The 26,057-nt window shown below is 43.3% G+C and overlaps 1 protein-coding gene across 1 annotated transcript in view; it reads left to right on the plus strand.

Annotated features, from left to right (window-relative positions):
* Positions 1-26,057, plus strand: part of TMEM132D (transmembrane protein 132D) — a 444,061-nt gene that overhangs the window by 167,734 nt on the left and 250,270 nt on the right. Inside the window, exon 3 of the mRNA XM_060785602.2 lies at positions 5,269-5,415. Coding sequence (XP_060641585.2) covers positions 5,269-5,415 — 147 coding nt within the window. The remainder of the gene's footprint in view (positions 1-5,268; positions 5,416-26,057) is intronic.

Raw genomic sequence — 26,057 nt, forward strand, 5'->3', positions numbered from 1 at the left:
TTATGCTGTATTTTCCACCACACCCAGGCAAAACACAGCTATTGGCCTCGCTTGTTCACCTTGTTATTTTTTGCTGAGCTCCAGGAACTGAGACTGTAGCTATGTAGTGAGCTAGTGGCTGCTAGCTGCTGGATGGTGACTGCTAGAGTTGTGCATTCAGGGTAAACCTTGAGCTGTTTTGTGTCCTGTCTTTCAGTGGAGTCCCTGATTAGTTTTTGCTCTCCAGTGCCGAAAGATCCATTTTCTATTGGCTCATTATGGGGGGGGGGGGTCTCACCCAGGCTCCCCTTCCCAGTGTACACTTTAAGGAGGCTTCTTTGTACATGTTATTTCTACTCTAGAGGAGGCACTCAGCTGCAGGCCCTGGCAAGCACGGGCACTCATGCATGCTACATATGCACTCTCCTTGGAAAGTGTGTGTGTGTGGCATGCAAACCCACAACTCCCAAGCCTCCCATGGCCTACAGCTAGCTGAGCACCTCTTACTCTGGAGTAAGAGCTGCTCGGCTGACTGCAGGACCTGGCAGGTGCATACGCTCCTGCATGCCACACACACACTCTCCTTGGAAAGAGTGCATATGTGGTGTGCAGGCGCAGGTACTCAGAGCCCGCATGCCACACACGAACTCTCTTTCCAAGGAGAGTGCGTGTGGGACTTGCATGAGCGTCCATGCCTGCCAGTGCCTCCAGCGGAGTGGCACTTACTCTGTGATGCCGAAAATCAGGCCAGGAGCTGGGGCCTGCTCCTGCTTGCTTTCGTGTTGAGGATTGCCGTAGTGGGAGGAGCTTTCCTGTTTCATGCTCCTGAAGAAACGAAAGACATGAAAGAAATGAATGAAATGGGAGAAACGAATTCTGTGCACAACTCTAGTGACTGCACATGCCACATGGCTAGTTCTGTCCCATCATTATGCACCTAAACCGGTCCTTGCTATTTGAAAAAGAAATACACATTTTTATAGAATCGTTGAGTTGTAAGAGACCACAGGGGCCATCCAGTCCAACCCTCTTCTGTCATGAAGGAAAAGCACAGTCAGAACACTCCCTACAGATGCTCTCCATCCTCTGTTTAAAAAGCCTGCAAAGAAGGAATTTCCCTTGAATTCTGAGGCAGAGCATCCCACCGTTGAATAGTTCTAATGTTCAAGTGGAATCTCCTTTCCTGTAATTTGAACCCATTGCTCCGTGTGTCCTCGTCTCCAGGGCAGCAGAAAGGAATCCTTATCCCTCTTCTGTATGACATACTTTCCAGTATTTTAACATGGCCCTCCTGTCTCCTCTCAGCCTTCTCTTCTGAGGCTAAACAGACCCAGCTCTTTAGGCTGCTCCTCAGAGAGATTACTGGTCTCCAGACCTTTGTTCATTTTGGTTGCCCTCCTCTGGATGCCTTCCAGCTTAAGAGTCAATATCCCTCTTGAATTGTGGTGCCCAGAATTGGACACAGGGATATTCCAAGTGAAGTCTGACTAAAGCAGAATACAGGGGCACCATGACATCCCTTGATTTTTGCCTGTTTATTTTTAAAAACTGAATCATTCTGTTACGAAATTATGAGAAACAGAGGTTTCAGAGGATAATGAAGGTTTGGTTTCCATAATGGCTTGCAAGTAGATAATTGGGCACATTCACAATTGAAACATATCTAATATTTTGAAATATGCATAGATATTTTTTCTGAGATCTCTACTCAAAACCTGTTGAGATTCTTCTTGGCTTTAAGAAATCCAGTGGCAAGTGTTCTGTCCTTCTGTGTATAATAATTGTTCAAGACAAGCGGTGACAACAGCTGAAGGGAAGAAGCTGCAGGCCAGCTAGACAGATGAATCAAATATATGCAAGCCTTGTAATCCAAATTGGTTGGGAAACTAATCCCATGTCCTTTGTTACAATGCTTTGGCACCATTCCCACTATTTAAGTTGTAAAGTGTCTTGGGGGGACACTGCCAAGTGTGTCTTCCCTTGTAATAATGACATCTCTTCTTGATTTGGCACTTGAAAAAGCCCTCATACATATTCAGGGGCTGTGTGTGACCTGCTTTTAAAAATATATGTACGACAATGTATGCCACAATAATTCAAATTCTACATCCAGAAAGTTGGATTCTGAAATCGGCACGAGGTGTGCAGGGGTGCCATTTCTCTTATTTTTCATGGTCCCCCATTTGTGCCACCTTCCTGCAATTAATTTTGATGTTAGTACTCATGGGGGAGGATCAAGACACTGGCGCACAGCCCTCTCCAATTATAAGGACAAACTAGATTGGAAAGGAAAGAAGTGAAAACTCTGACCCTGCAGATGTTGTTAGACCTCTTATTAGTTGTTGATGTCACTGAGGCGAGATTGTAGGCAAACACCTGTAATTTTATGTGGTTCTCTAGATGCTGGACGACAGCTCCTGTATTCCTCATCATTAGATATCATGACTAGAGCTGATGGGAGGTGGGATACAGTGACATCTGGAAGTCAGGATAGTGTTTAGTCAGGAAAATGGGGCTTAGTCAGGATGCCTGACTTTAAAATGTCCTTTAACCTTTCCCCAACTTCAGGGACACAAGGCCTGTTGGGTTGCAGTTCTCATTATCCACAGCTTGCATCCCCAATAGTGATGGGAATTGTTGCTCAGGGTATAGGGTTACAGCCTGTGCTTGTCAGGGGTCACACTCCCTCTGAAGGCACAGGTTTGCAGCTTGGGAGTGATCCTGGACTCATTACTGAGCCTGGAACCCCAGGTCTCGGCAGTGGCCAGGGGAGCTTTTGCACAATTAAAACTTGTGCACCTTGGGAAGTCAGACTTGGCCACAGTAGTCCATGCTCTAGTTACATCCTGAATAGACTACTGCAACGTGTTGTACGTGGGGTTGCCCTTGCATACTATTTGGAAGCTACAGATGGTCCAACAGGTGGCAGCCAGACTTTTCACCAGAGCAGTGTACAGAGAGCATACAACACCCCTGTTAGATCAGCTCCACTAGCTGCCCATCTGCTACCGAGCACAATGCTGGGTGGGGTTAAACTCCCCCTGAAGACACAGGTTTGCAGCTTGGGAGTGATCATCACTGAGCTTGGAATCCCAGGTCTCGGCAGTGCCCAGGTGAGCTTTTGCACAATTGCGACCATACCTTGAGAAACCAGACTTGGCCACAGTGGTCCATGCTCTTGTTACATCTCAAATAGACTACTGCAACACTCTACATGGGGTTACCTTTGAAAACTGTACAGAAGCTTCAAGTGGTCTAACGGGCAGCAGCCAGATTTCTCCCCTGTTACATCAGCTCCACTGGCTGCCCATCTGCTTCCAAGCACAATTCAAAGTGCTGGCTTTAGCCTATAAAGCCTTAAACTGTTTTGGCCCAGCTTACCTGTCCAAATGCATTTCCCCCTATGAACCATCTCGGAGGCTAAGATCATCCGGGGAGGCCCTGCTCTCAGTCTCACTTCCTTCGCAGGTGCAACTTGTGAGTATGAGAAACAGAGACTTCTCAGTGGTGGTCCCTCATCTATGGAACACCCTCCCCAACAAAATTAGATCAGCACCCTCCCTCTTGGCCTTTAGAAAAAAAGCAAAAACATAGCTATGGAACCAAGCATTTGGGCAGTAAACAGGACAAGAAATGAACACGGATTATGTGTAATTGTTATTTGATGCTGGAATGGCCTGGAACATGCTTCTGGATTGTGTGATTTTAATGTTTATATTGATATGTTTTTAATCCCATGTTTTAATGTAGTTACATTTTATGATTTCATTTAGTTTTATGTTGCTGTTGTTTTCATGTTTCGTAAGGCATTGAATTTTGCTGTGAATATGTTGGAAACTGCTTTGAGTCCGCCCAGGGGTGAGAACAATGGTATATAAATGAAGTAAATAAATCAAGAAATCAATAAATAACATCTGGGAACCCAAACTGGGTAAAAGCTAAAAATTATAGTTGGCCCTGTGTATCCATAGATTTTCCATCCATGGATTCAATGGTTCTTTGAAGATAACCATAAAGCTGAGCCTCAGTGAAAATGAGTTTGACAGCCTTAGGACCTTATCATTTTAGGAAATACTCCATTTCTGATACTGTTTATAATAATAATAATAATAATAATAATAATAATAATAATAATTACAACAACTACTACTACTACTTAATTTATACCCCACCACCATCTCCCACAGGGACTTTGGGTGTTTGAGAATGGTTTCAAAAGAGGCCCATCACATGATGTTTGCCTCATCCCGTCAGTATTCTGTTGGAATCCATCTGCAAAAGGTCGCAGAAACGGATTATTTGCAGATGGAATTTTAATTGTGTTTTTTGAAATGCTATGGATACTTCCATTGCTGAAGCACTGTTTTTGTGTGTGATAGGAAAATCTGTATGCATCCCTTCAGCAATGATACTTTTTAAAAAGTCATAGAGTGATGCAGGTGGTGTTTTGAATGGATTGGGAGGAGCCAGCCTTTCGTGGCGTGATGAGTCAAAGCGCAGTATTTTCAGATCATAAGAATTGTAATAATCAGGTGTGATGAGGAGAGTATGCATCCCGTCTCAATAGAGTATGCATCCAGTCTTTACAAAATATGGAATGCATACTGATATAAATGGATATAAACTTATTGTGGGTGTTCCATTCCAGGACCACCCGCGATAAGTGAAAATCTGCGAAGTAGGGACACTCCACCCACTCGAGTGGGCAGAGTGTCCCTACTTCATGGCGGCCTCCTCCTTGCCACCTCCGCTGCACCCAAGCTGGGTGCCCAGCCTGGTGAGGAAGGCGCAGGGAGCAGTGGAGAGATGAGGAAGAGGACACCGCCGCCGAAGCCCTCTTCAGTGGTGGCCTCCTCCTCCTCGCCACCTCTGCTGCTCCCTACCTGGGAGGTCCCTTCCTCACCAGGCTTGGCACTCTCTACACAGTTCCCTGCTCCCCATGAAACAGTGAGTCCGCAATAAGCGAACCACGAAGTAGCGAGGGAACACTGTATATCCCAATGTGATAAGGTCACTAGTCATACTCTCCCATGTCTAGAAGGCTTGGAAGGCTTAGTTCTGCTATTCAGTCTTGGAACTCCCTCTGATTTCATTTCTAGCAGAAGGTACAAATACACCTTGCAATCAGGTTTTTTAAATCATACCTTTCTTTCTGAATAACAAATGCTATCCATCTTGAACTGCAGAACCTTTGAAAGACCAGTAATGAGTAATGCAATGAAGATGGATGGAATAGCTAGAGATGACAGTCTCTGTCTAATTGTTAACACGGCTTCTTGCTTCTTCCAGGGCAAAGGTGAAGAAAGGTGTGAATGTTTTCAGCATACGAGCCAGCAATCCATACACATGGGACGTGCAAAAGAGTGTGGATTATATTGGGAAATATGCACCGACGGTTATATTTTGCCGAAGGAAATCAACTCCCTTGGGGAAAAGGTAGGTTCCTGGTTGCTTTACATTGTTTACAAAGTTGTCCAAAGGAATCTACAACTTACTTGTGGAAAGTGCATTATGAGGACAAACGTAGCTGGTGGAAAAAAAAAGTTGGTCCACCACAAATGATTTTCCTTTCCAATCCGTGTTTTTTTTCTTCTCTTCAGAATGTGTGGTGCATTCCCAGGGTGATCGCTTGGCCCATGGGGACAGGAGTCTAATGGGGCTGACGTTTTAAATTCTGTTTTGACATTTTCTCGTGAGAGCTCTGGCAGGAAAGCAATGTAAAAACACTGCAAAGAAAAAGTAAGAGAGAGAGCCGGCCACTCTTCTGAGCAGTCCCTAGAACAGAGCCACATATGGTGCCCTGGATTCTTCTGCACTCCTCATTTAGAAAAAGAAGCTCCCCAAAAGCCTTGAATAATGGTAATTCTCCCTTAAAACAAAGGCATGGGGTCTTGCTTTAAAACAAAGGGGAGTCTGCTTTTTTGCTTCCTAACCAGAACTTCCAGTGCTGGGGAAAAATAAGCCAGTAATAAATAAATATCACTCAAATTGTTTGTGGGGGAAGTTACAGTGAAACCAGCCTGGTCTCAACGTATGAACTGTGGATGATCTACGCAAACAACTGGACAAGGGTGGGTGTCTCTGTTGGTTCTCTTGTACCTCTCATTGGCCTTCAATACCATAGACCATAGTATGCTTCTGGGATGCCTCACGGGGATGGAACTTGGAGGTACTGTCCTGCAGTGGCTCCAGTCCTTCCTCGAGGGCTGTTCCTGGAAAGTGTTGCTGGGGGACACCTGCTTAGCTCCAAAGCCTTTTTCCTGTGGGTCCCGCAGGGTTCAGTAATGTCCCCCATGTTGCTTAACATCTACAAGCCACTGGGAGAGATCATCCGGAGTTTTAGAGTTTGACGTCATCTGTACGCAGATCATTCCTTTCCTCCTACTGCTAAGGAGTCTGTTTAGGTCCTGAACTGGTGCTTAGCAGCTGTAATGCTCTGGATGAGGGTGAACAATTGAAATTGAATCCAGACAAGACAGAGGTACTCCTGGTCAGTTGCAAGGCCAAACAAGTTACAGCCTATGCTGGGTGGGGTTACACTCCCCCTGAAGATACAGGTTCACAGCTTGAGAGTGATCCTTTACTCATCCCTGAGCCTGGAACCCCAGGTCTCAGCAGTGGCCAGGTGAGCTTTTGCACCATTGTAACCATACCTTGAGAAACCAGGCTTGGCCATGGTGGTCCATGCTCTCGTTACATCTAAAATAGACTACTACAACACACTCTACATGGGCTTTATTTATTTATTTATTTATTTATTTATATTTACCACATTTATATATTGCCCCTTTCAGCCCAGAAGCGACTTGGAGATTTGAAATTGGCAACAATTTCATGCCTTAACAATTATAACAAGTAAATCAATCATAAAATACTGTTAAAACATTAGCATACAATATAAGAATATTAAAAAATATATACAAAGCCTTAAATACCTTATCGTGAGCATCTCCATGTCAAGTCATTATTCAATTGCACCGTTAAGTGGTTCAATGATTTCATATAACTATGCCGTATTTGGGAAGGCCTGCTCAAAAAGCCAGGTTTTCACTTTTCTTCGAAAACTCAGGAGGGAGGGGGCTGATCTTAAATCCTTAGGCAGGGCATTCCACAGTCGAGGGGCCACCACTGAGAAGGCCCTGTTTCTCGTCCCTGCCAAGCGCATCTGCGAGGAAGGCGGGACTAAGAGCAGGGCCTCCTCAGAAGATCTTAATGTCCTAGATGGTTCATAAGGAGATAGGTTTGGATAGGTAAGCTGGACCGAAACCGTTTAGGGCTTTATAGGCTTTATAGGGTTGCCTTTGAAGACTGTTCAGAAGCTTCAAGTGGTCCAACAGGTGGCAGCCTGATTTCTCCCCTGTTACATCAGCTCCACTGGTTGCCCATCTGCTGCTGAGCAGAATTCAAAGTGCTGACTTTAGCCTATAAAGCCCTAAAGTGTTCTGGGTCAGCTTACCTGTCCAAATGTATCCCTCTCTATGAACCATCTCGGAGGTTAAGATCTTCTGGCCAAGCCTCCTTCTCAGGTGCAGTTGGTGGGGATGAGGGACAGGGCCTTTTCAGTAGTAGCCCCTCAGCAATGGAACTTTAGGTCAGCTCCCTCCCTCCTGACCTTCAGAAAGAAATTAATAAACATGGCTGTGGGACCAAGCCTTTGGACAATAATGCAGTGCAATAAGTGAAGATGGAATATGTAGAGCCACAATTGCTCCTTGACTATGATTTTGGATTTTGTGGTTTTTAATAATTAGTTCAAATGTTTATATGCTGTTTAATTTTATGTTCTTAATGTGTATGCATATTTTATGATATGTCTGCTTTATGTGGCATCAAATTGTTGCCTATTGTAAGGCTGCTCTGAGCCTCCTTCGGTGTGAGAAGGGTGGGGTATAAATATAGTAAATAATAAATACATAAATAAATCAACTGAACCTGCACCCTAGAATGCACACAAGACTTCCTTGAGCAGACATGTTTGTGTGGAAATGACGGCTTCATCAAGATCAGAAGCCACTGTTTTGGGTTTTATGTGCCAGAGGTACAGTTTTGTTTCTTTCCTCTTTATTCATTGCAAAACATTCCTTTACTTCCATAACATTTTATATTAGGCTTTCTAAACATGCACAGCAGAATGTGCTCGCGGAAAAGAAGTGGAAGGCAGATTTTGATGCTATCATTGTGCGTCGGCTTCTAATATTCTGCTTATTGTGTTACATGTGCTGTAAATCAAAGAGGATCTTTTATTATTATTCTTTGCCATCTTGATTGCCTAAAGGAAATGGGGGAAAGGAAGCGAGATGTTTGACTGAAAAGGAGGAAAGGAAAGGAAGAGAGAAGCTTTGAATTTGGTCCAGCCCTCTTGTTCAGTCTCTTCAAATTACTGGGGAGGTTTAAAGATGAACGTCTTGCTAATTACCATCCTTGGTTTGTATCCTGAACCTCCCAGAGGGGATTAAAAATGCTTTCCAGGCTTCAATCCACTATTCTCTTTAGTGAATTTTTAATCCACATTTGGAGACTTAGAACTTCTTCTTCTTTTAATCCCTGAAGTGTAATTGCTAATGTAGGACTCTGACCTCTAAAACAATCAGCGCTTAGGAAGTGGGTTATTATTTTGATTTCTCCTTGTGACAGAGGATTTGTGAGAATAATCACATTGACTCTTGGTTTGTTAACACGAAGGAATAGTTTGTCCATACACTCATTTGCTGAGACACAACAGGCTTGAGGATTGTATGGATTCTGTTTCATGCGATTACGTTGGGGGAATGGCCCAGGCTGAGGAAGTATGGCAAAGTGGAGCCCTGAAATATAGGATTGCCTCTTTTGGAACAAGTGTCTTGACTCTGACTCACAACTATCTGTTCACCATTGGTCCTGGTCAAATGTGTTGAGTAGAGGCACTGGGAGTCCTTAATTCAAGCCACTGGGATACTTCACTATATGCAGCTGGGCTTAGATAGTGATCAGAATAATTATTGTGGGTGCAGTGAAGGCTGTAGCACCCAGGATCACCTGATCAGTATCACAGGGTTTTCTGGAGCTGAGAGTGTGTGACTTGCCCAAGGTTATGCTCTAGTAGGGATTCAAACCCTGGTCTCTATTGCTATTGTCCAGTGCTCAAACCACTACACCGTGCTTACTTTCAAGCCTACCTTGGTGAGGTAGGCTAGAAAGGCAGAATAACCAATGGTGTAGAGCAGGTGTGGCTAACTGTTGGAGGTGATAAGACTACTAGAGGCAAAAAATGCCCCAGCGGATCAACAATATGACAAAATTGCCATCCACACCCACCAAGGGATTTTGAGAGGTAATAATAAATAAATAAATAAATAAATCCCAGTCGACAGCAGGACTGAAGAGAAACAACTGGAAAAGCTGACACGATACGAGGATTTCAAGATCGAACTGCAAAGACTCTGACACAAGCCAGTCAATTTGGTCCCAGTGGTGATCGGCACACTGGGTGCAGTGCCTAAAGACCCTGGCCTGCACTTAAACACAATCAGCGCTGATAAAATTACCATTTGTCAGCTGCAAAAGGCCACCCTACTGGGATCTGCACGCATTATTCGCCGATACATCACAGTCATAGATACTTGGGAAGTGTCCGATGTGTGATCCAATACAACAATCAGCATAGTGATCTTGTTTGCTGTGTACTAATATTGTTGTGTTTCAAATAATAATACACTTAATTTATATTCCGCTTTATCTCCCCAAAGGGACTCAGAGTGGACTACAATACACATATGAGGCAAACATTCAATGACATACAACACAGACAAAGGTAAAGAGATTCCCCGCTTTTCCATCTCTGGCGTCTGGAGGCGATATTCAACTCTGGCCATGAAGAGGTGCTTTTGTTTCATTTTCTATGCTGAGGAGCCTGTTGTCCATGCACGCCTCCGATTGTGTTGGCAGCATATCTGTATATCTGCATTGGGGCACCCTTTTACCTTCCTGCCGAGGCAGTACCTATTGATCTAATTGTGTTGTATGCATTCAAACTGCTGTTGGCAGGAGCTAGAGCTGACAGTCAAGAGCTCACCCCGACTCGTGGCTTTAACTGCCAACCTTCTGGTCAGCAGCTTTCCGCAGCTAGCAGTTTAACCTGCTGTGCTGCCATGGAGGAAATGTGTTTTTCCCCAATGCTTTCTGTACTTGACATATGCACAATGACCCACTACTTTTTTCTGTAGCCCACAAGGTACATGATAAACCCTGTAGCTTATTATTGAAGCAAAGCAGCAAAACAAGATCACCATGACAGGTGGGATGGGCTTCATTTGGCTTAATGGCTCTAAGTTACGGAAGCCTGGGTATTGATTTTTCTCCCTTTTATATCCTTATTCTCATTTATAAATATCAGTTTCCAGTTGTTGGTGATATCTGTGTTTCTCCAGACTGATTTTGACAACTTGTCAATATTGCTCAGCAACGCTCTCAGCTAATTGCGCAGATCTCCATTGTGAAATGGAGCAGCAGTGTTTTCTTGAAGAGTGGGAGACATGCCCTTGGGGAAGATACAAGTGATTGCCAAGGGAAGTGCCAAAACTCTTCCGACCTCCTCAGCTTGATCAGATGAGCAGGAATAGAAAGAATCTGCAGCACAACTCATTTCCCAGCAGAAGAATGGATTTCCCAATGTTTTGGAAACTCCCACCAATGTGGAGAGATTGTTTCCACATGGTGCACTTGCTTGAGGACTGAAAGAGTGCATTTTATACACAGAAAACAAATTTTCGGCAAAGGAAATATTTTTTTCTGAACAAGAAGAAAAAAAACCCCTCACATTTCCAGCAACAATCCATACATGAAAACAGAAACATATGGCCAAGCAGTATCAGAACGTGTTCAAGATGGCAACAATGAATGAAGAACACATAAGTAAGGTTGTTTGCTTTTGCCTGAGTATATAGGGCAGGGCAAAATCCTATCCCTTTCCTCCCCTCTCCCCCTTGCTGAGTTAATTACAGGCAAACGGCTTTGTATTTTGAACGTACTTTGCAACAACTGAAGTAAGAAGGGGAGAAAAACTGGAACATTTTCAAGGCATCTCAAAAAGTGGGATAGCAGAGGATTAATCAAGACTATCCCTGCCAAAACAGGACAGTTATTTATTGTATTAGAAGCGAACCCAGGGTACAGTTGCAATGTATTTAAAAATGCGAAGTTTAAAAACTTGACATTATACAGTGTTCCCTCGCTTATCGTGGGGGTCCTGTTCCAGGACCACCTGCGATAAGTAGGTACACCATATTAATTTTAATATTTATACATTATTTTATATATTGTTTTCTTACCTGCACTTCCTTACCTGCTTCCTGGTCCATCCCAAGGGCACCTGCCTGCCTCCCTGGCTTCTGCAGAGCCTCCAGAGCCATGCAGACAGTAGCAGGCCAAGGAGGCAGGTCTTCCCCACCATGCCTCAGGCTGCCACATTTACGGGGTCCCTGGCCTCCACTGAATGTAAATATTTAATATTTTCTATTTTTAATTAATATTTTCAAAAACGCGCGAAACAGTGAGTCCACTAAAAGCAAACCACAAAGTAGTGAGGGAACACTGTACTAAATGTCCTTTGACCAGTAGCTGGCCACTTGGAGTGCCTCTGGTGTTGCTAAAAGAAGGTCCTCCATTGTGCATGTGGCAGGGCTCAGGCTGCATTGTAGTCAGTGGTCTGTGGTTTGCTCTTCTCCACATTCACATGTCGTGGACTCCACTTTGTGGCCCCATTTCTTAAAGTTGGCTCTTCATCTCATGGTGCCAGAATACAGTCTGTTCAGTGTTTTCCAAGTCGCCCAGTTTTCTGTGTGCTCAGGAGGGAGTTTTTCATCCAGTCTCAGTCACAGATTGAGGTTCCAGGTTTTAGCCTGCCACTTTTAGACTCTCGCTTGCTGAGGTGTTCCTGCCAGTATCTCTATAGATCTTAGAAAACTATTTCTCGATTTAAGGCATTGCCATGCTGGCTGATATCTGAACAGAGGATGGGCCAGAGATGTCACTGCCTGGTCCTTTCATTATTGGCTACTACTTCCTGCTGGATGTCAGATGGTGCAATACTGGCTAAACAGTACAATTCCTCCAGTGGTGTAAGGCATAGACATCCTGTGATAATGTGACATGTCTCACAAAGAGCCACATCCACTGTTTTAGTGCAGTGAGATGTGCTCCACACTGAGCATGCGTACTCAGCAACAGTAGCAAAGTGCAAGGGCAGATGTCTGCACTGTATCTGGTTGTGATCCCCAGGTTGTGCCAGTCTGCTTTTGTATGGTATTGTTTCTAGCACCCACTTTTCGCAGGACAGTTGGAGTGTATAGTCCTATTTGGGGAGAAAAGAGTGACTAGCTGTAGATGTGCACACTAGAATTCCCCAAAGAGCAACTCCCTCTGCACAGAAATGTTTGATTTCTTCTTAACAGATTACAGAGCTGGATCAAAGCTAACAACATAATTTGAATAAGGAGAACTGTGAGGTACTACACTTAGGCAGGAAAATGAGTTATCTAGGACTGGTGCACGAGCTGAACATGAGTCAACAGTGTGATATGACAAGTGGAAAAAGTGATGTGATTCTAGGCTTCATCAATAGGAGTACAGTGTTCTGGCTGAGGAAAGTCATAGTACCCTCTCCATTCTGCTTTATTCTGACCTCATCTGGAATAATACTATGTCAGTTCTGGGCACCACCATTCAAGAAAGTTATTGACAAGCTGGAATGCATCCAGAGGAGGATGACCAAAATGGTCAAAGGTCTGGAAGCCTGGCTTAGGGAGCTGGGTGTGTTTTGCTTGGAGAAGAGAAGGCTGAGAAGATACAATAGCATTCCTGACAGGTGACCATTCAATGTCACTGCCACCACCATCTGAGGTAGTCTGTTCTATCATCTAAGTATGTTTACATTTAAGAATTTTATCTTCATACTTTGCCAAAAAATCAGTGAAACCATGCTCCGAGGCTACATATCACACTGTTGAACAGTTCTTAGCATCAGGAAGTTCTTCCTAATGTTTAGGTGGAATCTCTTTCTCCACAGTTTGAACCCATTGCTCTGTGTCCTAGTTTCTGGAGCAGCAGAGAACAAACTGACTGAATTTTCAATATGGCATCCTTTCACATGCTTTAATATAGTGCTCATTTCTCCTCTTAACCTTGTGTTCTCCAGGATGGAGGTGTTCAGTGTGGACAAGAGAATGAGAAGAAAATAGATGAAAGACAGGGGGAAGGGGAGATGTAATCACTGTTTTCGCATATTTGAAGGTCTGTTCCAGAGATGACAGAGGTGACTTGCTTCCACTTGCTCTGGGAGCAGGTCTAGAAGGAGTGGGTGGAAATTTTGATTGAGCATCAAGATAACATTCTTAAATGTCAGAGTACTTAGATGATAGAGCAGACTACCTCAGGTGGTGGTGGCACTGGATGGCCTCACATCAAGGATGCTATTGTTGCATCCGTCATTAAGTGGCTAGATCACCTAGGGTTTGGGACCTCTGGGTGGGGTGTCACAAGTGGGTTTCAGATGGGTCACCAAAGACCAACAGAAAACATATTTCTTAGGAACACCTTTGGCAGAGAAGGCTGGAGATCTCTCTGCATGTTCTTTGCTTCCTTTTTGGAAACAGCGAATCTTCCCACCAAAAGCTCTCCTCCACTATGATTGGCTGGCTTCTCAGCCATCTCTCAGCCAAGGAGAGGGTTGTTTCTGAGACTCCAGGTGGGGAGAGGAAAGCAGGTGTGCTTGGCACATGGAAGTGTGGTTTGCATGTGTGGGTGATGAAGAGCATGTGAGGCTGGGGGGAGGTTTGCACCAGTGAGTCCCTTCAAGGCATGGGGGTTCTGTGTGGAAAGTTTGGCCCAATTCTTTCATTGGTAGGGTTCAGGATGTTCAGCAACCACAACTCCCAAACATCAAGATCCATTTCCCCCAAAGTCCACCAGTGTTCACATTTGGGCATATTGGGTATTTGTGCCAAGTTTGGGCTAGATCCATCATTGTTTGAGTCCACAGTGCTCTCTGGATGTAGGTGAATTACAGCTCCAAAACTAAAGGTCAATGCCCATCAAACCCTTCCAGTATTTTCTATTGGTCATTGGAGTTCTGTGTGCCAGGTTTGATTTAATTCCATCATTGGTGGAGTTTAGAATGCTCTTCGATTGTAGGTGAACTATAAATCCCAGCAACTACAACTCCCAAATGACAAATTCAATCCCTCCCCCAACCACACGAGTATTCAGATTTGGGCATATTGGGTATTTGGGCCAGATTTGGTCCAGTGAATGAAAATACATCTTGCAGATCAGATCATTAACATTACAGTTCAGAACAGTAGCAAAACTACAGTGATGAAGTAGAAACGAACACAATTATATGGTTGGGGGTTACCACAACATGAGGAACTATTTTAAGGCATTAGGAAGGTTGAGAAACACTGAGCTAGATAATCCCCAAGGCCCTAGTCCCAGTTCTCAGATTCTGTGATTTATGGTATACATGGCCAAAACTAGCCAAGAAACTAGCACCTACAATTTTTCATTGGAAAATAATTTTATGTTTTCCTGGTTTGATGTCAATAAACAATTACACTTGAACTCTTGAGAATAGTTTCCTCATTAGTTTCCTCCTGGAGTTTGTTTATATATTATTTTCAGACTGTCCCTCTCCCCTATTTGCATATTGTTTAATTACTCTTTTTTCGTTAAAAAAAAGAGTCAAAAATCCGATCGCATGAATGCAAAGGTGGAAACGTTAATTAACTGGCAATTCCACGCTTTTGAGTGTTCTGATATTTTTCAGTGGATCGGGAGGCAGTGTTAATAAAGCTAACTCGCTGTGACAGGTGTAATTTCATGGATTAAGGAGACACTCGCACCAGTGACAAACAGGCAGGAAGGGTAAGCATTACTTTTATCAGAATTTTGAAATGTATCACTCTTTCTATTTGGCGAGGTTCTGGGACCAAAACCCTTATCGTAACAGGATTAACATACAAATATTATCACAGGCAGCAGGGTGTTTTTTGAATGAATATTAACCACAAATATTATGACTTTGTTTTGGAATAGTTAATTAAGCCCATCTGTCAAGTAGCATTTCAAGTTTCAAAAGCTCTGCTTGCTATCAATTTGGGACAATGTCCTGGATTTAAAGCAACATTTTCAATTTCTTATGCTGCTGAGGCTACAATGCTGGGAGGGAGTTACTCACACTGCTATAAGAACCATGAGGGTGAATTATGTGAAGTGAAGAAAGGGTTCTAAAGAAGCTAGCAACCGGGTGTTGTCTGGGTGACATGATTTCTCATGCTATTTATTAGAAATAGTCATTGTTTGGTTTTGGATTTTATGAATGTCCCATTAGAAAATGCATAACCGTATAATGGGACCATTTATAAAATTGTATCGCTAATGGGGTGCAACTCCCATCAGCTAAGACCTGGTCAGACTGCAACTCTCATCAGCTCCAGATCTGGCTGGCTGTCCCTCCCATTACAACCAGATCTGGCAGCGTGTAATTTCTATCAGCCCTAGATCTGTTCGGTGCTGAACTTCCTTTGAGTGAATGGAAGTTGAGGATATGCTCCTAACTGGTCCAACACATCATCCTTTTTATTTATTTATTTTATTTCTTTGCCATACTTATACCCCGCCCTTCTCTACCCCAACAGGGGATGCGAGGCAGTGGGGTAGAGTGGGGTGGGGGTTGATTTTATCATTTGAGAGTTGGAATTTATAGTTCACCTAAAATCAAAGAGCATTATGAACTCCACCAATGATGGTATTGAACCAAACTTGGAACACAGAACTCCCATGACCAACAGAAAATACTGGAAGGGTTTGAAGGAAATTAACCTTGAGTTTTGGAGTTGTGGTTCACCTACATCCAGAGAGCACTGTGGACTCAAATAATAATTGATTTGGATCAAACTTGGCACGAATACTCAATATGCCCAAATGTGAACACTAGTGGAGTTTGCGGAAAATAGACCTTGACATTTGGGAGTTGTGGTTGCTAGGATTTATAGTTCGCCTACAATCAAAGAGCATCCTGAATCCCACCAATGAGAGAATTGGACCAAACTTCCCACACAGAACCCCCATGACCAACAGAAAATACTGTGTTTTCTGATGATCTTTAGCAAGCCCTCTGACATCCCCTCATGACCCCCCCCCCCCCCACCAGGGATCCCGACCCCCAGGCTGAGAAATACTGGGTAAGGCAAGAGCCATGGGTAAGGCAAGAGCCATGGGAGAAAGCTAGTCTTCAGGACTGAAAAATAAACTTGAAAACCACATTTCTCAATAAAAGCAAGTTCTCTTATATTCCTTCCTGTCCAACTGGAAGGTGGGGTGCTGCATGTAGATTATTGCAATTCATGATACACAGTGACATTGTAACAGAGGATAAGAATAAATATACACATATGAGGTAGAGAATTTGATATGGGAATGAAATCTTGGGCCACAAGTCTAAATGCTTATCTGCAGAGCCTTAGCAAGGTTCACTTTGCAAATCTTGGCGAATTCAACTATAACAGGCAGCAGGGAATGCCAGGCCAAAGAAAATGTATAGCTTGGTTGACATAGTCTTGATTTACCCTCGCCATCGTTTATTTTTATTGCTTGTGCGGTTAGCAGTGTGTATTTCTCATTTCAAAATCTTGCCGTTAAATTATTTAACATCCAGCATAGAGTGGGAGAAGCAGTGTGAGTTATGGTCCTGTTCTTTAACCTGTTGCAGCTGCAGTTCCATTGCAACAGAGATCTCTGGAGCACCGTAATCCTCCAAACGGGGCACCAGTTTGTGGGCTTGGCAATTCATCCAGCATAAATGGCACCAATAATCATATTATGTGGCTTCCTGGTGTTCATTAAAATGTTTCATAAACATAGACTCATATCATCCATCATAACTAATGTTGTGGGGGTTGGTGTTCCCCTGCAGTTTGAGCGCTCTTGTAGTTATGCCTGCAGTATATCACCACCAGGGGAGAGACAAATTCCTAGTGTAGTGGAAATGTATAGAAAACTGTCCACGGCAGAATACCGCACTGTTTTCTACACAAAAAAGAATTTTAGCTAAAAAGGTTCCAATTGCAAAAAAGGAAAAAGGAAGAAAGAAGAAAGAACATGAAAATTGGACCCAGTGTTTATAGGTCAAAACCAACACTTCACTTGTGCCTGGAAACAAACTGGCAACCAATGGACCTGTTGCAACAAGGGAGCTGTAGTAATAATAATAATTAACAGCAGCAACAACAACAACTTTATTTTTATACCCCCCCCCCCATCTCCCCGAAGGGACTTGGGGTGGCTTACAAAGGGACAAGCCTGAAAAAACACAGATTAAAACAGTGCAGTAAATATATATATATATATATATATATATATATATATATATATATAAGAAATAAACACATCACAATAACACAACACAACATCATAAAAGCCACCCCTAGGCTGAACAGTAAAAATGCTAAGCTCAGAGGGCTAAGAGTTTGTTCAATAGTTTCTGGATAGGGCTAAGGGAAAGTGCAAAATCCGATAGAAGTTAGGGCTGGAAGGGTAATGCCATTTGGCATAAGAATACCAGGACTATAGGGCAGAGGGCAGTACTAAAGTGCAGGAGCTGTTGGTAAGTTACAGTTAGGGGCCAGTTATCAAGTGATCTGTTTGGTCATAGGCACAGTGGAACATCCACATTTTTAGGTCCTTGCAAAAGGTGGGCAAGGTAGGTGCTAGTCTAAGTCTAATCTCCCTAGAGAGAGAGTTTTAGAGCCGGGGGGCCACAATCAAGAAAGCCCTCTTCCTCGTCCCCATCAGCCACACTTGAGACGGATGTTGGAAGCAAGAGAAGGGCCTCCCAGGAAGATCTTAGTGCGTGTGAGTTGGTTCATAGGGGAAGATGCAATTGCGAAAATAGGCAGGTCCGGAACCATTTAGGGCTTTGTAGATGATAACCTTCACCTTGAATTGGGACCAGAAGTTTATCAGCAGCCACTGGAGGTGTTTAAATAAAGGGGGTTAACCGCTCCCTGTAACTCGCTCCAGTTAGTAATCTCGCTGCTGACCTTTGCACCAACTGCAATTTCTGGGCCATCTTCAAAGGCAGCCCCATGTAGAGCGTGTTAGTAATCCAATCTGGAGGTAACTAAAGCATGGACCACCATGACCAGATCAGACTTCACAACGTACGGGCGCAGCTGGTGCATGAGCTTTAATTGTGCAAAGGCTCTCCTGGCCACTGCTGACACCTGAGCATTAAGCGTCAGTGCGGAATCCAGGAGGACCCCCAGACTGCGGACCTGTGTCCTCAGGGGGAGTGTAACCCCGCCAAGCACAGGTTGCCACCCTATACTCTGATCGGCCGAATGACTGACCTGGAGGACCTCTGTCTTGTCAGGATTAAGCTTCAACTTGTTAGTCCTCATCCAGTCCATCACAGTGGCCAGGCACTGGTCAAGGATCTGGGAGGCTTCTTTAGAAAAGTGTGGAAAAGAGTAGTAGAGTTGTTTGTCATCTGCATCTATGCTCTCTGTAGTCGGCTCCAGGTATCCAGATCTTCTCTGATTCATTGAGCTGAACCAAGTAGGCCACAAACATTGCCACTTTCTTTGAGTTTCAAAACTTTTTCAAGTAGAGGCAGTCTCCAGCTTATAAAAAACTCATAGTTAAGAATGGTGGTGAGACAACAGGAAGTGAGAGAAATCACCCTTGGAAGGGAAATTCTCTCCTGGAAGAGGTATTATCATGAGGGAAAGGTGTCTCCACTGACACGTTATCACCAAGCCTTGTTTCCACAGCAATCCATAATTTTCAAAATCCAATGATCACAGGGACAGAATGTGAGGTGAAATCTTCTGAATGGGAGCACAGACAGCAAAGGAAACATCAGGGGTGTTAACCCTTCCCTTTGCTATCCAAAGTATGTGTGTGTGTGTATCTATATTAGCTTGGGTACCCGGCAGCATTGCTTGTTTTTGGATGTTAGGTAATATCAGTTTGGTAATTTGTAATGCTATTTATTAGGGAAAAGGCAGTCTTTGCTTTTGTTTTTAATGAATGCTCCCATTATAAAATGCATAAGGATATTGATGAACTGCAATTCCCAAAAATTCAAACTTGGCCCATGTTGGGTCTGTGTTCCGTTTGCTCCAGATTCAGTTCATAGTGCTCTCTGGATGTTGGTGAACTACAACTCCTATATATCCCCCCAAAGGTTTACAGTATTTTTTGTTGGTCATGGGATATCTGTGTGTCGAGTTAGTTCCAGGTCCATCGTTGGTGGGATTGGGGGTGCTCTTTGATTACAGGTGACCTATACATCCCAGTACCTACAACTCCTATACATCAAGGTCAATTCCCCTAAGCCTCTCCAATATTTTTCTTGGTTGTGGGGGTTCTGTGTGACAAATGTCATCCAGGTCCATTGTCTGTGCAGGGTGAACTACAACTTCCATCACATTGAATCAGTCCCCCAAACCCCTCTGGTATTTTCAGCTGCTGATCAATTCCTCTCTGTTTGCTGTGTGCCATAGAGAAGAGTAGGAAAGGGTTATGGAAGAGGCAGTGGGTGGGATCATGCAAATTCCACACCAATGGGGAGAGTAAGAAACACGGAGTTGTCTGCAGTGGAGGAAAAGATATAAAATCTAGGTAGAAATTGTCCCTGAATGAAAACATTTACTTGGTGGTGGGCAGTGTAGTGTTTGTGGAGGACATTGGCATGGCTCTTGTTCATGGCACTCACCATAACGTGTAATGTCATTGGAGGGAGGGCCATTGGTGTCTCCTGAGTGGTGGAAGTTACAGTTTTTTATGGAAGTGGGAGCCTGCCTGTGGAAGTGTGTGCCCTACTCACACACACATACATATTTTAACTTTTATTGTGTGTGTGTGTGTGTATGTGTGTGTGTGTATATATACACATAAAAACATACCTGTTCCTTAAGAACTAGTCCACAGAACCTGTTTTGTTTGTAACTTGGGGACTGCCTGTACATTATTCAGGACGTAGTCAGTATGATTGTGACACAGATGCAGCTGTTTCCCTTGTGCATCTAAAATTAACCAGATTGAGATTTGCTTGTGGGAAATATTGTTTAAGTAGCCCCTAGCTACCTGCATAATCAGAGCTCTATACGGTAGCATACAGACTGAATTAATCTGCTGTCTTTTCAGTTAGATGCCCCATCTTGTCCTCAATGCAGAAAGTGCACTAATAAAGCAAGCAAGTATATGTATGAGTCTCTAGAAAAATGCAAGAGAGCTCCTGTAGTGTGCAGGAATCATTTTGGCCCTGCATCCCGCTCAAGGGAAATGCATTAGTTTTAAAAATGAATGGAGAAGGAGATGGTCACAGCTTTATGGGCATACATTTCCTTGAACAGACGTGTTTGCTTGAATGTTAAGTCAATGTGGGGGAAAAAACAAACAACATGGGCTGATTTGTTTTGTCCATTTTGAGTTCGTCTACGCATGTTTTAGGGATAAATGAACCTGACTGTTTTGCTTCGCTCATTTCCAAGCACATTTCCTTCTATCCCATTTTGATTGCAGTGTGCACGTTTTTTAACAATGGCTAATGTGCTATTCTGTGTACACTTCATTAAACCCAAAATGACACACACACTTCTTTTTTAAAAAAACAAATTTTCCCCTAATGTGTGCAATTTGTGTGCCTTACAGCAAGTCAAATGATTAATCCAGTTGGCTCAGTGTTGCCTGCTCTCAATCCAAAGGACCTTTTACAGTTTGAGGGCTGAATTAAATTTCAGATTAGTTATTGCAAACTATTTTCTGGGGGTTCTGTGAGCCAAAGGAAAAAGCTGGGATCAAAACCATGAACTTGTTTTAACCCTTTTGCCAGAATGCCATCAATACTCCCAATAGAAGTACAGCCCTTGAAACAATGGAATGTAAGTATGTATTTATTTATTATTTACTTGAAGACCCCCCCCCCCCCCCCCCCCCCCGTGGCTCAGTGGGTTAAACCCTTGTGCCAGCAGGACTGAAGACCTGACAGGTTAGAGGTTTGAATCCAGGGAGAGTGCAGATGAGCTACCTTTGTCAGCTCCAGCTCCCCATGTGGGGACATGAGAGAAGCCTCCCACAAGGATGGTAAAACATAAAAACATCCAGGCATCCCCTGGGCAACATCCATGCAGATGGCCAATTCTCTCACACCAGAAGTGACTTGCAGTTTCTCAAGTTGCTCCTGACACACACACAAAAATTATTTACTTCATAATAAAGTAAAGGAGGAACGGGACGCAAAGCAGTTTCCAATGTATTCAATGCCTTACAAAACATGAAAGCCTAACATAAAACAACAGTAACATAAAACTATCAATTAAATCATAAAATGTAACTATATTAAAACAAGGGATTAAAAACATATTCATATAAAAATTATAATCACATGTTCAAAAAGCATGGCTCAGGCCGTTCCAGTATCAAATAACAATTGCACATAATCCCTGTTTGTTTCTTGTCCTGCTTACTGCCCAAGTTTCTCACTGATTCAAGGGAGATGAATAAGAGAGTGGTGTCAACCTTTTTGGAGGTGGAAAAGGGAATCCTTACAGGAACTTAGGAAAACACCAACAGATTAATAGTTCCATGGGGAAGAGAATATGACCATCTCTAGAGAATCTGAATGGTCCAGATTGATATCATAGAAAGATTGGATTCAACCACTTGTCTGCACTTATCTATTTACCACATTTGTATCCTGCCCTTTTCACCCCAAAGGGGACTCCGAGTGGCCTTACAGATAGGCAACAATTCAATGCCATATAAAATAAACAATCGATTAAAAAATAAACATATTAAAATCATAGAAATAAATCATTTTAGCAACAACATTTAAAAAATGCACAGTTTAAAATCATAATCCATAGCCATTCCAGTTATCAGTTGCATATATTCCATATCCATTTCTAGCAGTGCATTACTTTACTGACCAAAGACGTGGTCCCAAAGCAATTTCTTCACTTTCTTTCTGAAGGCCAAAAGGGAGAGTGCTGACCTGATTTTACTGGGGGGGGGGGGGGGGGGGGGGAGTTTCATAGCCAAGGGGCCACGACTGAGGAGGCCCTATCTTTTGGCTCCACCAACCGCACCTGCGAAGGAGGTGGGACTGAGAGCACGGCCTCCCCAGAAGATCTTAAATTCTGAAATGGTTCATAGCGGGAGATGCGTTCAGGCAGGTAAGGGCTTTATAGGCTAAAGCCAGCACTTTGAATTGTGCTTGTTAGCAGACTGGCAGCCAATTGAGCTGACACAACAGATGGGTTGTATTCTCCCTGTACACTGCTCTGGTGAGAAAGCTGGCTGCCGCCCATTGGACCACTTGGAGCTCCCAAACAGTCTTCAAAGGCAACCCCATGTAGAGTGCATTGCAGTAGTTTATATGGGATGTAACAAGAACATGGACCACCATGGCCAAGTCTGACTTCTGAAAGTTCCGGACCAACTGGTGCACAAGTTTTAATTGTGCAAAAGCCCCCCTGGCCACCACCAAAACCTGAGGTTCCAGGCTCAGCAATGAATCCAGGAGAACTCCCAAGCTTACTGACTGCTGAGTGGGAGAAGCTGGCACCGAAACCTTGGGCTATCTCAATATAAACTCTGAGCAAGGACCTATATGGTGGTCTTCAGAAGTAATGGTCTATGAATCTCTTGGTTTGCCTTGCCCAGTGTCTCTAATCCTCTTGTTATTCACTTCATCCGGTGTCCTTGATCTTCATGTTCACTGCTGCAACATCTGAGCCCTGCCAGACCTGGTTGTTCACCTTGTGTGCTCCCTCCCTTCACAGCAGCCTGTTTGAAGATCCCTCAGGGCCTGAAAGTCAATAAAAGGTGGACTCATTCTTTGAGTACACGACATTTAAATAAACCAAACCCTACAGGACTCTTCAGCTGTCATTATAGAAATGAAGGTTGTCTTAGCTGGGGGGTATATCGGAAGGGGAGGGATGCTCCATAAGAAGCAAACCAAAGAAAATAGTTCTTTTTTCTCCTTTTGGAAATCGAATGCAGTTAGGAGGAATATATAAAACCAATATGAAAAATTCCACTCAACAAATTTCACCCATGAAACAAACCTGAGAAAACAAAAGAAGAGAAATAGGCATGCAGCCCATAAGTTGTAAGACACATTCAGTGCTAGGTCTCTATAGAGGATCAATCAACATGCTACTTCATATTTTCCAGGACCCTTTCTCAGAAGACAAGGTATACAAATGAGGGGATGAGGAAAGAAAACAATCATCCCTATTTTTGTAGTTTGTAAATATTTGATCCCAGTGGCAACTGACTCTGATTTCCATGGGGTAACAAAACTGCACTAGGTTTTAGTCTAAAGCAGTGGTTCTCAACCTGGGGTCCCCAGATGTTTTTGGCCTACAACTCCCAGAAATCCCAGTCAGTTTACCAGCTGTTAGGATTTCTGGGAGTTGAAGGCCAAAAACATCTGGGGACCCCAGGTTGAGAACCACTGGTCTAAAGTTTAAATGAGCTATCCAATGTGCTGAACCAATTCTGTCAATCAGTGGTTTCCAGCTTCCCCCCCCCCCCCTTTTTATCAGGGACCACTTTGACCAGGGACCACTCTCCAACATTACTACCAAAAGGGTTACAAATCAGTTTTTGGTCAACTTAAGATTCGGTTTGGTTATTTGTGGTGCTGATTCAGAAAATTGCATTGGATAGACCACATCAGCTCTAGTTTCTGATACAAAACATATGCCATCCAGAAGTTGCCATCTGCTTGCCCACAGAAAACCATATTTAATAAGCCTCAGCACTATAAGAGGGTTTTGTGTGACCAGTCACTCTCATTGCAATGGTGTCGTAATGGTGAGGCTGAGGAGCATATTTAAGTTCTTGCGGACCACTGGTGGTCCACAGACCACACGTTGGGTACTACTGCTGTAGATAGAGTTCCACAGTTGAGATAGTTCCTTTAAAGTTCAGACTAAAACCTGAAGTTCATGACTCCAGTGACATTGGTGATACTAGATTTCACTATTTGGTTCTCAGTAAGTTATCACCCAAATCTGAAGCTCTAAAAAATCATCCTAAGCAACAACAGAGAAGGATACCATCCCAAACAACCCTGAAGCCTGGCTTGATATTCTAATGCAGTGATTCCCAGCCTTGGCTTTTAGATATTGTTGATTTAGGATTTCCAGGGCCCCAGCCACGGTGGGGAGACAGCACAAAGCCAACACAAAGAGGAGGCCAAAATTTTGTGCAGAATAGAATTCTTAATAATGGTTTGAAAAGTACGGATGTGTGTTGGAGGAGAATATGCTTTATATATGAACAGAGGTGTTTTTCTTTTTAAAAAAACACTACATGTGTAGAGCCTACTTCCTATTTTGTATTATATTTCTCTCGGATATTCTCTTGGTTGTCTTCCTCCTTTGTTAGCCTACAACCCTTGCCATTAACATTATAAGGCATTATGGCTGATAAAATCTGATTACTCTACTGCTTGAAGTCAAACCTTTTTTTTTTGGGGGGGGGGGGGAGATGTGTGAATTCTGCTCGAGAACAGAAATGTGGAAGTACTGAGTCTGGGATTCACAGAGGCCAAAACTTGCAGAGCTTTCTTTACAAGCCTAGTGGCCAATTTGTTCCGCTTACAATGTCCTGAGGGTGAACAGCATGTCCTTTTGTCCAAGAGGGGAAGTATCAGTAGGGAAGACCCGCAATGGCCTGTGATACTTGTCACAAGTCTCCCCAGGGGCTACTTCACAGGTAGACCCCTGTATCTCCGGGTGCTTGATTTTAATTAGAACAACACTGAATTTGGACCTAGGACAACATGGGAGAAAGAAATAAGTGACCAGGCATCAAAGAAAAAGCTCTGTGGATGTTCGCCAGGCACAACATGCAAAGCAAAAGAAGCATCACACTTGTAAAACAGAGGTGGGCAAAATGTAGCTATTTTTACATCCCTCTAGGCCAGAGCTTTCCAAACTGTGTCTCGTGAACTGTTAGTGTGTCGGCTGCAGTGTTCAGGTGTGTCAAGTGAGTGCAACAAGAAATGACAAAAGTTTTCTGGAAAAAGTACATCATTACCTTACCAATCATACATTTCAAAAATTATAAATGAAACATTTTCATGAGATACCTTGTATCCCTTAGATTTTGTTATTTCTGAATTCCTGTAAAACTGAATTACTGTGTTGCAAAATGATACATATCTTAAAAATGCTCTTTGATTGTATCAGTATCATCAGTATGTAAGTCTGGAAAGCTCTGCTCTAGGTCCTCCTTTTTCTGGCCAATCAGCAGAATAAGTATGTATTGTCGAAGGCCGGAATCACTAGGTTGTTGTACGTTTTTCAGGCTATATGGCCATATTCTAGAACAGTGTTTCTCAACCTTCTGAATGCTGCGACCCCTTAATACAGTTCCTCTTGTTGTGGTGACCCCCAACCAGAAAATTGTTTTCATTGCTACTTCATAACTGTAATTTTGCTACTGTTATGAAGCATAATGTAAATATCTGATATGCAGGATATATATTTCATTCACTGGACCAAATTTGGCATAAATATCTGATATGCCCAAATTTGAATACTGGTGGGATTGGGGGTCAATTTTGTCATTTGGGAGTTGTAGTTGCTGGGGTTAATAGTTAACCTACAATCAAAGAGCATTCTGAACCTTACCAATGATGAAATTGAGCCAAACTTGGCACACAGAACTCCCATGGCAAACAGGAAATACTGAAAGGTTTGTAGTTGTAGTTCACCGACATCGAGAGCACACTGTGGACTTAAACCATGATGGATCTGGACCAAACTTGGCACAAATACTCAATATGCCCAAATGTGAACACTGTTGGAGTTTGTGAAAAATAGACCTTGACCAATGGGAGTTGTAGTTGCTGGGATTCATAGTTCACCTACAATCAAAGAGCATTCTGAACCCCAGCAACAATAGAATTGGGCCAAACTTCCTACACAGAACCCCCATGACCAACATGGGGTTTTTCTGATGTTCTTTGGTGACCCCTCTGACACCCCTTTGTGACCCCCCCAGTGGTCCTGACCCCC

Source organism: Anolis sagrei, chromosome X, assembly GCF_037176765.1.
Source record: "Anolis sagrei isolate rAnoSag1 chromosome X, rAnoSag1.mat, whole genome shotgun sequence".
In the NCBI taxonomy this organism is placed as follows: domain Eukaryota; kingdom Metazoa; phylum Chordata; class Lepidosauria; order Squamata; family Dactyloidae; genus Anolis; species Anolis sagrei.